A 16,706-nucleotide genomic window follows, 5' to 3' on the forward strand; every position below is an offset into this window, starting at 1 on the left:
AAAGGCATTTTTTTCTTTCTTTTCTGTGAAACTACAAATACAGGAAAGGAAAAGTTGGCTTAACGAGTGCCTCCAGTGTAGCGACTGCCTCTGTCAAATGGACGGGGGTGACACACAATCTCTCTGAATAAATAAGACGGGTTTCCAGTTTCATTAGTACTGCTGAGGACTGTGGGAAGGATCTAAAATCAGCGCTACCCACATGGAAGGTCGAATCATGCCCGTCAATTTATTTTGATCTCGTGGAAGGCGTTTTAGAGCGGGGCTGAAGAAATAGCTCAACCAAAAGAACATTCACATTATGTAAAGATGAGCCCCGCTGATTTTAATCCATTAACCTTACATAATAGGATCTCAAACATAGCACTGTAATTTCACGATACAAAAAAAAAACCACCTTAATACAGTAATTCGTCCTTATAGGTGGTAAATCCTATCTGATAATTTGCAGGGGGAAAAGTTGAATAGTAACTTCTCACCTTCAAATACTCTGGGAAACCTGAGCTGGAGAGAAGAGTGGCTGAGTCCAGAGGAGTGACGGTCACAAATGTAGCGACTGTTTAACAAGCACTCGGTGAGTGCCTGGCGTTTGCCAGATGTCGTCTTCGGTGGCATTGAGGAGACGAGGGTGAACAGACACAGTTAACAGTCGGGTTTTAAGCGCTTTCTAAGGGCCTAATCCTGAGAGCAGAGCTCCGTGCAAATTGGCTCATTTGTTCTGTCCTTACCGCAGTTCTCCTGGCTACATCATTAACTCCGTCTTACAGACATGGATGGATGTTCCTGAGTATCCGCTTCCTGGCTTCCTGGCGGTCACAAAGGTGTTTTAAGTGGTGGAGGTTAGGCACCGGCTGGCACTGATGGATTCAGAAGCTGCACAGCAGTTGGGTGGAAATGGATGCTGGAAATGTCTCATCAGAGAGAGAGAGAGAGAGCATTCTCACATGTAGTCACCAGTGGCTGAAGTACTCTGTTCTCACAGCTATGGTTACTTCTAACCAACGTTCAGCATGGTTACATCTAAGTTTCAACTGGGTAGAAATTAGCCAAGCTCAATCAGTGGACTTTTTTTTATGGCTCCAGCGTGGGTCTAGAGAAACACTTGAGACTTAGTGGGAAAACATTTTTTAGCCCCTGATTTCAGTATTTTCAGAGTTTCCCTGCTGTAAAAGCTACTACTATTAAACACCTAAAACACACTTGGCTGTATGAATACGGGGGTGGGGTTAGACTAAAAAGCCTCCCTGCCTTACCCCTGTGGAGCTGACACTCTGGGAAAAGTGATGGATTAAAAGTACTATAAATATAGATAATATAGAGTATATTGAGAGTGACGGGGGCTGAAGGGATTGAAGAAGGTATCATTCCATTTTGTGTGTTGTACCAGAATAGCACGGACTTGGGAAATTTGTACGGAACAGAAATTTGTTCTTTCACAGCTCTGATCCCGTGGGGATCCAGTTTAAGCTCCCAGGGTCTGATGAGAGCCTTCTAGCTATGTTCTCACAGGAAGAAGGCAGAAGAGAAGGAAGCCATGCCCACAGTCGTGTTTATTCACTCATGAAGCTAATCATGGGGACAGGGCTCTTGTGACTACACACCTCCCAACACTGTTAAATTAGAGATTAAGTTCCAACCTTTGCCTTTCAGGGCCACATTTAAACTGTAGCAGGTGAATATCAAGTACGATTAGAAAGGAATTAGAATTGTAGATAGAGCCAGGGAGAAAAAAAAAAACTGCAGAAGAAATTGATCTGGTGGGAATGCAAGAGAAAGGCAGTCCTTAAAGGGAAACAGATGACAGTGGCAAAGCCCTAAGAAGTGAGTGTGCCTGCCGTCTCCAAAGAACGAAGCAGAGGTTATGGACAGAGCAAGATGACACAGGCAGCTAAGGTGAAAATCCACTTGAGAACCATCCTAGTTAGGGCTTCACTGCTGTGAAGAGACACCATGACCAAGGCAAGTCTTATAAAAGGCAGCATTTAATTGGGGCCGGCTTTCAGGTTCAGAGGTTCAGACCATTATCATCAAGGCGGGAGCATGGCAGCATCCAGGCAGGCATGGTGCAGGAGGAGCTAAGAGTTCTACATCTTCATCTGAAGGCTGCTAGGATGATGGTCTTAAAGACCACGCCCACAGTGACACACCTACCCCAACAAGGCCACACCTCCAAATAGTGCCACTCCCTGGGCCAAGCATATTCAAACCACGTCAAGAACTAATCCGGGCTTTGGACTAAGCTTGTGCTCAGACACTCAACCTGCAGCCTGAAGTCCACACCGACAGCTACAAATGTGGCCCAGCCGACCTCGCAAACTTACTTAAAACTTTAGGAGGTTCTTTGCTGTTATTTCTTTTTTGAGAGTCAAACTGTAAGCTCCTGGGTGTCGATGGCATAGCTAACCATGTCATTTTGCAGTGTCACGGGTTGAACACACCTGCTGGAGTGATCAGACGTGATCAGACACTAGAACTCCTGTGAAGGCAAGGGCAACTTTTGTGGATGGGCCAGTGACTGGGAATCAAAGCCAGGAGCAGGGGGAGTCGGCAATGGAGACCCTGCCAGACTCTAACGTCAGAGCCCAGAGCATTTCTCTTTCTTTCCTGACCCCGTAGATCCTCCACACTCACTTTCATTACAACCTCCCACTCAAGGAATTAAGCAAGCTCTAGCATTCAAAAGATCTGGCTGGTCAGAGTGTGGAAATGAGCATCTCTAATCCCAGCACTCTGAAGGCTGAGGCAGGAAGATCATGAGTTCATCAGCTTTGGATACCTAGAGAGAAACCTGTCTCAAAATAATAATAATAATAATAATAATAATAATAATAATAATAGTAAGTAGTATAATAATAATGATGATGATGATAATGATAATAATAATATAGAAACAAGACACAAATAAGCAAATTTAAGGCCATGGATGTGGCTCAATGGTAGAGTTCTTGCCTAGCATACATGAAGTCCTGAGTTCAATACTCAGCAAGGGACACACACACACACACACACACACACACACACACACACACCAGGAAGACATGGCACCCTGAAAATCGCTTGTGACAGTGCATCTCTAAAGGCTGTGGCTTCTGCAGTTAGGCCATGACAGGCTCTGCAGCTCCTGTCTCGTTCACTGTGATCTTAAGCATTGCTTCCTTAAGACTCTGCAATTCTAAAATGATTCCACAGGAAACACGAGTCTATTTTCAGGGATCCAGCAGACACATGTCAGAAGGCGACTCTGAAATTCAGTGTCACTGATACAGCGTGGGTGTTATAAGTAGATTGAAATTCTTTCAGCACAGTTCTAGTCGATCTATCGATTAGCTAGCCTGAGAGCGTTCTTGGCCCTTAGGATGTAACCATAAACAGATACACATTCAATAAGCCATGTGCCACTCTGACCAAGGATTGAGTGTTTTAGCATCAAACTCAAACTCGTACTCATTTCACTTTTCTAGCTTATTCATGAGTTTAGTAGCATCTACTTATTCATTTATTTATTTAAAATATAGAAGTACACTGTCGCTGTCTTCAGACACACCAGAAGAGGGCCTCAGATCCCATTACAGAAGGTTGTGAGCCGCCATGTGGTTCCTGGGACTTGAACTCAGGACCTCTGGAAGAGCAGTCGGTGCTCTTGACCACTGAGCCATCTCTCCAGCCCCTTGTTTAGTAGCTTAAGAAGAAGAAAGGCTAAATGGAGTAACAACAGTACATGAGTAGCGGGGAGCTTCAGCGGCAGCCGAGATATTAAGCGCGGAAAAACAAGAGCATTTGATTTCCTCTCGAGCTCTTTGGTATTAACATGGTGTTTGCATTTGGAGCCAATATTCTGATCCCTGCACAAAAGTGATACTTTTTTTTTTGTCATGTTAACTCATTAAGACTTTTAATTATCCCTATGCAAAAGTAGCTTACTGTCCTCATCAGTGAATGACCTCTCAGCTGAATTAATATTTCTATCTTAAACTATATCTACTATCATGTATCCATTTCAGCAGAAAAGCATATATTATCACTATCGGTTATGTTTACTTAATTTTTATTTATTTATTTATTTTTTTTAACTTTTCTATTTTTCGGAGCTGGGGACCGAACCCAGGGCCTTGCTCTTGATAGGCAAGCACTCTACCACTGAGCTAAATCCCCAACCCAACTTAATTTTTAAAGTTACATTCATTGTTTGTGTGCAGCATGTGTGTATGTGTGTACACATGTGTACATGCGCGTGTGTGCATATGTCCAATGCAGAGTCTCCTCTGCATGGTGACAGAGAATTGAACCACAAAAAGATAAGAATGAAAATATGGTGCAGATTGACTTCATCAGCCTGGATCAAACTCTGGGGAAGTAGATAGTTCATTGTTAGTATATTTTAAACATAGTATACTTTAGGAAAAGGTCTCCAGTCAGTCCCAATCCAGGTGCACAATACATTTAAGGTGTGACCACACAGAAACTCCTTTACACAGTACACGCGACCGTGAGGGTGAGTTCTATAGCTGAAAGGCTTAGATGCTAGTGTGGTCTCTGGTGATAGATATCATAGAGGTCAGCAGGTCATGATGGACATATGACATCTCACTTAAGGATGGGTAATGCTCTAGGGAGGGAAGAGTCTGGGATAATCATTCTGGGGAGTTTGGGTGAGGTCTGCCTCCATAGCCAGAGGTGGGGGAGGACTGCCTCTACAGACAGCATAAAGGTCACCAGGTCATTAACAAAATCCACTCTCAGCTTTCTGGACCGAATGCAGGTGTTGATTGTTGTCTCCTCCATTGAGGATACTCCCCTGCCTGATGAACATTCCTGGTTCCCTTAGTGCTTCTCTGTGAGTACAAGGAGCCCTGTGCTTCCAATACCACGGTGAGGTTTGTGTGCAGGAAAACATTGGCTCTGTGTACACGTTAGATAAAGGAACTGGTTTGAGACATAGTGGTGGAATGACTGGTTTCAGTTATTTATAGGTATGCTCACAGGTACCTTGTTTGCTCGCTATCTCTAGAAATGAGCTAACTGGGGGAGTGAGGTGGATTTGTCTCCATGTCTCCAAGGGCCAAGACATCAATGCGTCATAAGATACCGGCGAGATGGCAGCAGCGTCCCAAGCTGATGAAGCACACCCAGCAGACCTGACAATGGTTGGAGTGTGTAGCAGCTACTGAGGGAAATAACTGTGATCTTGTTGTGTACAAGAAACATGGATGTTGTTTAAAAATATAAAAATAATAAAAGTAACGGTCCCTAGCTCTGATGAGATATCTGCTAGATATCTTGGCCCAGCCCAGACCAAACCCTCACATAAAAGAACACACAACACAATGGATCCAATTGATAAGATATAATTGCCCACTTAAACATACAAAGCCTGGTACTATCCATCCCTTCAGAACATTAATAACAACCTGTATATACACAGAGCAGAATTTTAACATCACCTGCCATTTTTCCTGCCACGGCTTCTCAGCCCCTCTCCTCCGCCCTGTCTCCTCCTCTCTCCCCTTGTCTCCTCCTCTTCCTTCAAACTTCTCTCCTGCCCATCCTTCCTTCTCCTCCAATGACAGGCCTCCTTCTGTCCTGTACCTGCCTCACCTGTGACATCATCCTACACATGGAGTGATGCCAAGGATGGCAATTACATTCATACAATGTTTATGGAGACCAGCACAGAAAAAAAAAGGGGGGCGTGGGGGATGAATGTAAATTTCCCTGCTTTTTATTACCACTGCTAATGAGAATTGTACTATTTTCAATATGGCGGGCACGATGATGTATACCTTTAATCTTAGTACTTGGAAGCCTGAGGCAGAAGACTCCCAAGTTTAGTGCCGGCCTAGGCTGCATAACAAGACATTGTCTCAAAAACATGGTAGGATATTATATGGAGGGTGGACAAGTATTACTTTATAGTCCTTTATAGGGCTGAAGGAAACAATTCTAACCCTGCCATCTCTAATGTGCTTTTCCTTAATCACAGATATCCCTTGACCTGTAGCAGGGTGACGTCTCGATAAGGCCGGCATAAACGGAAAGAGTAAGTAATAATACTTTTGATCCCTTACTCTACGAAATATCAGAACCTAGCCCAGTCTGCCTCAGATGTCCTTTACAACACATTAGCGTATGGTTGGGGACGTCATCTAACAGAAGGCCTATTTTTATAATAAAATATTAAACATCTCATGTTATTTATTAAATACTGCATTGAAAATAACAGGATGGTTATACAAATTGGCTTTCGTAGCATTGTAAAGTAAAAGGTTGCGAGTGGAACCATTGTGAGTGAGGTAGTTGCCAACAGTTACAGCCCATGCGTAGCTCACATTCTGGGTTTGCGCCTGACCCCTCCCATGTCAACAAGCACATGAATCAGAATTGCTTTAAGGATGAGGCCTTTCCATATAACCCAGTCTTGCTTCAAACCTGAGAGCCTGTTGCCTCAACTTCCCCAGTTCTGGGGTTTCTAGGTATGTGCCACCATTGTTGGGAGTCTTTAAAGTAGATGTCTGGAATAAAATGTCTTAAACTGACTAGCGATAGTTGTTAAAAAAGAAGAGGGAAAGAAGTAAAGAAAGGGGTGTAAATACTTCAAGCATTCACTTAATGCAAGTGTTTTTGGCAAGGAAAAGCAAGTGGCTGTTGCTTAGCATATGTAAATTTCTAGTCCATATTTAGAAGGCTATTGCTTAAATGTAGTGAATTATGTAAATACATTAACAAATTATTTCATTCAAAACTAAAAAAGAACGCGGAAGATGAAAGCCATGCTCGCCCCCTTTCCTGTGTGGCTCACAAACTCCACTACTTCAGGAATGCCCTGAGGTAAATTCTGTAGCAAAATCTCGCAACAATCTGCCTCAACTTGTATTCGTGTGTGAGTTGGGCCACCAAATCTAGCACCAAGCCACCATGTTCTTTCCTTGTTCTCGGGGTACTCTACCCTTGATAACGTTTAATATAGGAACTCCCACTTGTAGAGTGGCTGTCAAAATTCTAGGCTAGTCTTATTTCTTCCTTCAGGGACGCCACACGCGGACTTGGCCAGTTGACAGTAGGGCAAGCTGGTTGGCCCTCAACTTAAAGACTTTGCCAGACATAATGTAAATCTACCACTCCAACCAAACTCCCTCCCCACCTGAACCTACACCCTGCCAAAATACCACAAATAGCTTGTAACTTAGCACACAGTGAACATTCGGGCTAGTGCTTGCGGTTTAGTTTCTTTCTACTGTTGTTTTCAAAGACAAAAATTAACCTTTCAGTGAAAATGCTGTAAGAAAAGCGGGATTAATGAGGACTTAAGTACACAGTGTACAAGTGGTTTTATTTGAAGCCCCAAAGACGGTTTTAATTTTATATACGTATTTAAAGGGCCACATGAAGGCAGTTCAGTTAGTACAAACACACGCTTGTCATTTCAAAGAAGTTCAACCTTTCCCAGCCTAGCCCACACGCGGCAGGAAGACTTCCGGCCGACTCACCCAGGACTTCCGCATTGGGCGGGGACTCTGGGCCAAATCTGTGACCTTATTGATTGCTTTTGCCTGATGAGCCGCAGCCTCGCCAGGATCGACTGCTCCGGTCTGGTGAGTGAGGCGCGGGAAAACGAGTTTGAAGCCTGCGGGTTCGCTGAGGTGGTCAGCCCTCCTCATTCCTGACCGTGCTGCGAGCTGCCATGTCGGAGTCTTACTTCCCGGTGGAGTCCGGCGCTCTGGGACCTGAGGAGAACTTCCTGTCTTTGGACGACATCGTAATGTCACAGGAGAAGCTGCCGGTGCGCGTCGAGACGCCCATGCCGCGCCTGGGAGCCTTCTTCCTGGAGCGGGGTGCGGGCACCGAGGCGGACCATCCGCTCCCACAGGTGAGGCGAGCCCGGGGAGAGGCTCCGAAGTTCTGGAGCCTGAGGGAGTCCGAGGGGGATCTGGGGAGACCGCGGGGGTCCCGGGAAGATGCACAGCACGCGGAGTGGTCTCCCGTCACCGATTTTATATTAAAACTTTCCAAAGTCATTGGCTTCGCGAACGCTGAAGGGTTGGCTCCCGCTGATCCTCTTAGGGTCTTGGTTCTGATCATGTTGTCCATAAAACTTATTTGCGGCTTCTAAGTCTGCAAATTGTCGTGTACACTCTGCACAGTTGTGACAGCATCTGCAGCCTGTTTCCGAGGACCGACTATGGGGGCTGTGGTGGGGGATAAATTGTCTTCTCACTTAAGCAACTTTACAAAGATTGAGTACCTCAGCCAGGGTTCCACAGCAGTCCATGCTGGCTTAACCAAGTCAGTCCTCTGTAAAAGGTTGCTCATAACAATTATCAGTGTCGGAATGAAGAGTGAACTGGGATTCGAACCTCGGGCTCTATGGCTTCAAATAGGAGTTTTTCCCAAGACCATAACTTGTAATGGTTACTTTCATTTCCTGTTAGCTCTTTTAATTGTTGTTTAGAAGGGTATCAGTTTTGTCTTTGTTTCTGGGTTATTTTTCTCAAAGTGAAACACCAATTTTTTGAAAACGAGTACCAAAAGAATTTTTCAACAACAAAACAGTAGGCTCATTTTTGCTTCCTAATGGGTCACTTCTCAACGTCACAGACCAGTGCACTTTGTAAGTAGAGTCTTCAAAATCGGCCGCCATGGTTTTTGAAGATCCATTCCAGGACTGGGATGGATCCTGGTGTTTTGCACATGCTAATAAGCAAGCAGGTTACCACTGAGTTCTACCCAAGAACCAGGCTTCGTGATTTAAGTGTCGATTTTATTGGTTCCTCGTTATCATAGAGAAGGATTTAGGTGTTTTTTTGTTTTGTTTAGTTTTTTAACTTTCTTGAGACAGGGTTTCTCTGTGGCTCTGGCTGTCCTAGAACTGGCTCTGTAGACCAAGCTGGCCTCACACTCAGAAATCCACCTGCCTCTGCCTCCCTGGTGCTGGGCTTAAAGGTGTGTGCCACCAGGACCTGGCTAGGTTTTAGGTTAGCTCTTACACACTGCTGAACAAGATACCCTGCCCAGAACTGGGTCTTATTTTCTTAGTTTACCTAATGTTCTTTTTCCAGTCTAACATCTTAAAAAAAAAGAATTAAAAAAAATATTTTTTAGCTGTCCTATTTCTCTGGAAATATCGTCATGCTTTTTGTTGTGGTTGTTTCTACTGACAGTTTTCTGGATATTATAGGTTCCTCAGATGAGGTTTGCTTGGTATTTTACTCATGGTCAAGTTCCATTTTTACTACGTTGTATCAGCCTAGTGTTGTCGATCCTGTTGGAGATTCTGATCACCAGACTGAGGTATTGTCTGTCAGGCTCTATACTCTGTGGAAGTCATTATCTATAGTCACTCTGAAGGGGTAGGCTGTCTTGCTTCAGTTTGAAAGATGAAGTGTCTACACAAAGTATTTGGAATTCCTCTGAAGCAAAGAATTAGGTTTGAGGACTTTTTTTTAATGATGTCTAGTTTCACTCATAGATAGAAGACTTCATAATTTCTGTTTCTTATGTTGATTTTGATATGTGCCTTAAGAACTCCATTCTCCTGCCACTACTAAATGTCCCCATACCTGCCTTAGTCTTTCTTTATAGACAGAGTGAGCTGGGCCTGATGCTGTAGTGCTGTGATACTAGCTAATTGAGAGACTGAGGCAGAAACTGCAAGTCCAAAGCCCGTCTGGGTTTTAGAGTAAGTTTACGATGTCTCAAAATAAAAAGTGAGGGCTTAGGGATATGGTTAGCTCAGTGGTACATACAAACCTCACAACAGCCCTACCACCACCTGTTTCTTGAGTTTAGTTCTGGAATTTTCCATTTGATATTTTTCATTTACATTAAACTCAGTGCCTAATTGCTCTGCTCCTTAATTTTAAATACTGGGCTTCCTACCTTCTCATACCGTGGCCACTCAAGTCCTGGACTCATGGACTGGCTGTTTGTTTCCAGCTCTGGGATGTTTGTTGACTGCTCTACCTCTCTACCCCTAAAACTTGTCCCTCCCTCTACAACCGTTCTCCCTTGTGAGATGAAAGTTTTCATGGCTTCCTTTAATCCAGTTATTTTTGCATATAAAATATTTATTTTAGTTGGGTGTGTCAATGTGTGTCTGTGTACAGATGTGTGTGTATCAGTGCAGGTGCTAATAGAAGCCAGAGAGGTTGCATCCCCCTGGAGCCGTAGTTAGAGGCAGTTGTGAGCTGCCCGATATGGAGACCGGAAACTGACCTCTCCGCCTCTGTAAGGAGTATGCGCTGAGCCACCTTCTCCTCCCACTGTCGCACCTTCTTGTAGATTTCTGGTTCATCACGTCTTCATCTCACCTTGTCGTGTTCTGCATTTCTTTTTTTTTTTTTTTTTTTATTTTTTTTTTTCGGAGCTGGGGACCGAACCCAGGGCCTTGCGCTTCCTAGGCAAGCACTCTACCACTGAGCCAAATCCCCAACCCCTCTGCATTTCTTTTAAGGCTTTGAAAACATAGACATTGACCCTTTCTGCCATCTCCAAAGCCGTGATGTAGATTGGGAAAGAGACTGCTGGCAACTTAAGACTGCTCTAATTTATTCAATTCTACTAGCATCCAAACTGGTACTTAGTGCTACTACACCCAGCAAGAGCTTATAAACCATAGATAGAGAATAGTCAAAGAAAGTAAAAAATGATATTCATTTACTTTAGAGAACCTCCACTCTGTTCTATTTTTGTTCTTCATCATGTTTATGCTGTTGTTATGATCTGTCTTCTCTCTTTATTAAATTATAACATAAATCAGCCTGGGCTGATCTCATAGAAATTGAGAGTAAGATAGTGATGTCAGAGGCTGGGGGAGGTGGGGCAGGAACTTAATTAGCAGGATTACCTTGTAATGAGAATTAAGGAGTTTTGGTGTGCTGCTGAGTAACAACATACCAGTTAAGAAAAAGTAAACCATACACAGAGAAACCCCATCTTGAAAAACAAAGCCAACCAGAGAAAGAATAAGTAAATAAGGGTCTGGAAATGTGGCTGAGTGGATGACACTCTTGCTGCATTAGTACGAGGACCTGAGTTTGGATCCCCAGCACCCACATATAAAGCCAGGCATGACCATGTCTCTAACTCCAGGAACGGCAGGGCTGGGGTTGACTGGTTTGTCCCTAGCACCTACTGATCAGTTAGATTAGTTTGGCTGAAACAACTAACACCAGATCAACAAAAAGAGCACTCTCCAAATTAAGAAGTGATCGAGGAAGACACTGTGACATCAGTCTCTGGCCTCTCCACACATGCCGTGTTCACCAGGTAGACAGCGTGTGTCCCTGCTAAAAAAATGTAAATAGCACTTTATGGCTCATTTCTTCAGATCACGTCACAGTCACTTCCCCAGTAGAAGAGGCAGTCTTTGTCAAACAATATGCATTTCCATTTTTTCCCCACATACACTGACTGCGCCTTTTGTTTTTTCAATTCTATGTTCCTGTCTGACACAGGGTACAAAACTTGAGCTTCCCTTGTGGCTGGCTAAAGGACTCTTTGACAACAAGCGTCGTATCCTTTCTGTGGAGCTTCCCAAGATGTACCAAGAGGGATGGAGGACTGTATTCAGTGCGGATGCTAACGTCGTGGACCTCCACAAAATGGGGCCCCATTTCTATGGGTTTGGCTCACAACTCCTGCATTTTGACAGTCCAGAGAACGCAGATATCTCCCAGTCACTGCTGCAGGTACGTGGTGTGTAGTATTTACCTGTGCATTGCTTGGGAACCGGCGATGGCATGTTTATCCCTTGTATTAGTTAGGGTTCTCTAAAGGAGTGTGTGTGTGTGTGTGTGGTGTGTGTGTGTGTGTGTGTGTGTGTGTGTGTGTGTGTGTGTACATGGGGACTTGGAGCTGGAGAGTTAGCTCAGTGATTAAGAGTACATACCGCTCTTCCATGTAACAAGAACATCAGAGTCACAGTTACGGTAAAAAAGATGTAGTGTCATGTCAGGTAATAGTTAATAAACACGACAGTGGTTGCTTTCCTGCTGTGATGAAACGCCATGACCAAGGCAGCTTATAGAACAAAGAGTTTCTTTTGCTCTTACTGTTCCAGAGTGATGAGTCCCTCATGGCAGCCAGCAGCCAGCCTAGTGACTGGATCGGAAAACTAGAAACCCATATCATTACAGTAAACACAAAGCAGAGAGAGCACTGGGAATGGCACCAGACTTTGAAATTTCCAAGCCCCCTCCCAGTCACGCACTTCCTCCAGCAAGGTCGTACCTTCTAGACTTCCCCAAACAGTAGACCAACAACTGAGTACTAAGTGTTCAAATACATTAGCCCTTAGGAGACATTCCATTCAGCTGTAACTAAATACATATTTTTCTTTATGGACAAAACAATGTTAACATATCATCATCGTTTATGGTGTATCCTAATTTAACTTATTTATTCTTTTAATATCAGGAAAAAAATGATCCTTTATGTCTCTTGAACAATGAGCAGTTGGAAGACTTTAATTCTTCCATTTTAGTTTTATAGGAACTGTTAGCTCAAGGGCTGGAGAGATGGCTTATAGACTAAGAGAGCTTACCGTTACAGAGGACTTCAGTTAGGCTCCCAGCAACCATGTTGGGTAGAGCTCAATGGCCTGTATAACTCCAGTTCCAGGAGACCCAATGTCTTCCTCTGTCTTTCATGGGCGCTTAGGCAGTACAATGAGAACCTGTCTCAAGAAATAAACACTTGGGCTAGTGGGTATTAACCTCAGTAGTCAGGCAGCAGAGGCAGGCGGATCTCTGTATGAGTTCAAGGCCAGCATGGTCCAAGTGAGATCCTGTCTTAAAAATAACAACAAAACTTTGAGTCTGGGAGAATGGCTCATCAGTTAAAAGTACTGACTACTCTTCCAGAGGACCTAGTTTAATTCCCAACACCCATATAGTGACTCACGGCCTTCTGTAATTCCGGTTCAGAGGGACCCAGTGCCCTTTTGTGGCCTCTACAGGGACTACATATACGTGGTACACAGACATACCTGCCACTTATACACATAAAACAAAGGAAAATGTTTTGAACCTTACTTATTCTGCAGCTGCCTGATATCACAAAATTAGGGGGGTGGGGGAGGGGATTGCTATCCATTCAGTAAAAAAAAAGCTCATACACAGACAGTAGACCAGAAAGTTGAACTCAAGTTCATGAAACACTGGACTAGAAAGCCACAAGAGAGGAAAGCATGTTTGTCTACTACGACGTGGACTTTTATTTCTGTTTGTTTGAGGTGTTTTCTCAGTTCCTCAGGAGGACCTCTAACTTGCTCAGTATTTTAAGCTAGCCTCTACCTGGGATGCTCGGCCTCCTAAATATCTGGGATCCCATTCTGGGCCAGTAAGTCCAACTCTTAGGACCTGTTCTTAAATTAAAGTTTCCTTTAAAAAAAAAAAAATGAACTGTGTGTTTTCTATTTCCATCACTGCTTTCAGGTGTTTTATAGTTGCTTCTAGATTAAATATTTAGCTGTAAGACAGATGGGAACACTGGAGTAGGGCTTGTGGTTTTTGTTCAGAACCTAGTGATAAAATGATACCGTTCGATCTTATACATCTCCATCCTGCTCTTAGACAGAGAAAAACAAACTGAATTTGGTTAAATCCAAAATCCCATCCAGTTGAAAACTGTTGGTTATAATTCCCGCAGGCTTTGTTACCAATAACAACAGGCAATGCTTTTTCAGAGGCTTACTATATGCCAGCCTCTCGCTATGGGCTTCACATATGTTACCTCACCGGTTTTTATAACAATTCATTGGATTTCCTTAACAACCTATTTTACTGTAAGAGAAAAAAGGCTCTCTTAAGTACTAGAAGACACGCAAGCCTTCTGAGTGAGTCCTGAGACCAAATTCTTGGAAGCTATCTAAGTGTTCCAGTATAGGGTTAGACGAAAGTCTCAGTGGTGAAGAGTACACGCTGCTCACGCAGAACCTATGTTCAGCTCCCAGCACTCACTTCTGGAGGCTCACAAGTGTAACTCCAGCAACACGAGGGCACAGACGGCTGTGGCAGAGACAGGTGGTTCTCTTGAGTTCCAGGCCTATTGTGGCTACATAGTGAGACCATAAGTAAGTAAATAAATAAACCCTCAAATGTTCCAGTAAAAAATACATCTAAGGGTTAGTAAGATGGCTTCAAAAGGCACAGACACTTACAGCTGAGCCTCAGGACCTGTGTCTCCCACAAGTTGTCCTCCAACCTCTACACACATACATGGTGTCACATATGCTCCCTCTGTCTCCCCTATAAAGTAAATTAACAAAGGTTTTCGATGTGTCTGACTTCATGGGATATGATGTTGCCCCTGATTCTCTCACTCTTCTTCAGACTTTTATTGGACGGTTCCGCCGCATCATGGACTCCTCCCAGAATTCTTACAATGAAGATACTTCAGCACTGGTAGCCAGGTTAGATGAGACAGAGAGGGGCTTATTTCAAATTGGGCAGAAAGGTCTGAACGACTTTCAGAGTTGGGAAAAAGGTCAAGCTTCTCAGATTACAGCTTCCAGCCTCGTTCAGAATTACAAGAAAAGAAAATTCACAAATTTGGAAGACTAAAAGCAGAACAGAACTGCAACTTGTAGGTTTATCCCTGTACCCCTTGATGAGACCAGTTAACTTGATGGCAGACCCGTTCGTGTACTGCTTCAAGACTTTGAACCTTCAGCAGTCTGAAAGCCTAGAACTGTCTGCTTGGGGCAGATGTGGGTGCCCTTGACTCTGTAGCTACCGCTGTCCTCACAGCATAGGCCTTGGCCCAGAAATGCAGCAGAGGAGAAGCAGAGTCCATCTTAAATAAGGAGCACAGGCACATTACATACATAGTCAAGTTGAAACTCGGATTCCTCAGGTGTCTGGTCTCGTTGGCTGCAAAGTGGGTCATCTCTGCCTGTTCACAACTTTCCCTTAAGCTTATTTGTCTTATCTTCCTCATGGTTGGACAAAGGACAGCATCCCCACCATGCTGCCTACCTGCTGGGACTTACCCCAATTTCTAAAACAGGAAATTGGGAGAAAAGCAGAAAGAGGAATGGCAGAACAGAAAGGAGAAGACATTGAGCTTTTGTGCCCTTCAATCAGGGCTTTTGAACTAGAATCACATCCCTTTGGTCTACCCAGAGGGGCCATGTACTTGTGCTTGTCAGTGATCTTTAGAGCGCTGGCATACTCGTTCCATTTCCTGTCTAGAAAAGCTGTCAGGGCAGCCATCTTCTAGTATCTTGCCAAAATGACCAACACAAAGGGAAGGAGGAGGGGCACTTGCTGTATGTTCTCTAGGCCTTTTAGGAAACACGGAGTTGTTCCTTTGGCCACATATATGCCAATCTACAAGGAGGATGATACTGTAGACATGAAGGTAATGGGCACTGTTCAAAAGGAACGCCCCATATGTGTTACCACAGCAAAAACAAAAGAAGCAAGCAAGTTGGGGCAAGATTCTGGCAAAGAGGATCATTGTGTGATTTGAGCACATCAAACACTCGAAGAGCAGAGACGGCCTCCTGAAGCAGGTAAAGGAGAATGGTCAGAAGAAAAAGGAACCCAAAGAGAAGGGCACCTGGGTTCGGCTGAAGTGTCAGCCTGCTTTGTGAGGACTAACGGAAAGGAGCCAGAGCTTCTGGAGCCCGTTCCATATGAATTCATAGCCTAATGTACAGAAAGAAATAAAGGATCTGGACTGCAAGTGTTCTTTAAAGAAAGAAAAGCTATCAGGAAGGGGTTAGGAATTGCAGAGTAGTTATTAAAGGGTGTTTACCAGCCTTGGTGATAATTGCATCAGGGGCTTGCAGGCTGTGAAGAGCCCTAGCTGAAAAACAGCCTGGCAAGTGTTAGGAAGTCTCCTTTACATTATTTTTCCTCTCCAGGAAGTATTGCTACATTAATGCAAAGAGGACCCCTGACCGCTTACTGGGAGTCTCTTTAAAGCAGCACCAAACTGAGAGGGACAAATTCTCCAGACCATAAGCTGAATAAAAAGTCTCATGTCCTGGACCCTTTGGATTGTCTGGTGGGCAGTTTCTCCACACTGGCCACCCCTGGTACCCTATGGCTACTGGAAAATATCCTCATTGTAAAAACATGTAATGGAAATTTAACAGACTTGCATTAAAATGCCTGTCTTAGCATGAAATTGCTTTTTATCATTCGACTTTCATCCTAAATAAATGATGGGTTTTGTACATGTGTTGTCTCTAATTGGCTGGCCGCCAGAAGTCAGCAAACCAAGGACTCATTCTTTGATCATATTTGACTAATGCTCAAATCTGTGTTTTAGCAACTACACTTATGTCTGTACAATATGCATAAACAACAGGAACATTCTCTGGGAGTGCGCTGTGCCCTAGGAAGATGACACTTCTGTTTCTTACACAGCTTTTTGCACACTCAAGGCCCAGAAACTAGGGTGCAAAGAGTCTATTAGCTTAATTTTCGGCAGCTCTGCCTTCACGAGTGGCTATGTTTAATACTAGACTGCTGGTGTATTTTCTTTAAAAAACAAATTTTCTCGGGGGCTGGATATTACAGAATTTTTAGTTGTACATATGCCCTACAAGTCTTTCAGACTATTCCTCTTCCTGGAAACCGCCCCTCCCCAGTTCAGGTTTTAAAGTAACTGTTTAGTTCATTTGAAAAGTTGTTTTTTTATTTTTTTGTTCAAAAGCAAAATTGTCTCAAACATTAAAAAGCTTCTAAAATTCAGTGACT

General features: G+C 43.8%; 1 protein-coding gene across 1 annotated transcript; it reads left to right on the top strand.

Annotated features, from left to right (window-relative positions):
• Window positions 1-7,492: 7,492 nt before the first annotated feature.
• Gins3 (GINS complex subunit 3) lies at window positions 7,493-14,718 on the top strand. Its single transcript, XM_032888052.1, has 3 exons — window positions 7,493-7,864; window positions 11,451-11,684; window positions 14,328-14,718. Exons 1-3 carry the CDS (start codon window positions 7,679-7,681, stop codon window positions 14,556-14,558), a joined length of 651 nt encoding a protein of 216 aa, XP_032743943.1. The 5' UTR covers window positions 7,493-7,678; the 3' UTR covers window positions 14,559-14,718.
• Window positions 14,719-16,706: the final 1,988 nt, after the last annotated feature.

The sequence above is a fragment of the Rattus rattus genome, chromosome 17, assembly GCF_011064425.1.
Source record: "Rattus rattus isolate New Zealand chromosome 17, Rrattus_CSIRO_v1, whole genome shotgun sequence".
Lineage (NCBI taxonomy): Eukaryota > Metazoa > Chordata > Mammalia > Rodentia > Muridae > Rattus > Rattus rattus.

Coding starts and splice junctions, on each gene's coding strand:
- Gins3 (XM_032888052.1), top strand. CDS start 7,679: ATGTCGGAGTCTTACTTCCCGGTGGAGTCCGGCGCTCTGGGACCTGAG. Junction 7,865..11,450: donor CGGACCATCCGCTCCCACAG/GTGAGGCGAGCC, acceptor TGTCTGACACAG/GGTACAAAACTTGAGCTTCC. Junction 11,685..14,327: donor TCTCCCAGTCACTGCTGCAG/GTACGTGGTGTG, acceptor ACTCTTCTTCAG/ACTTTTATTGGACGGTTCCG.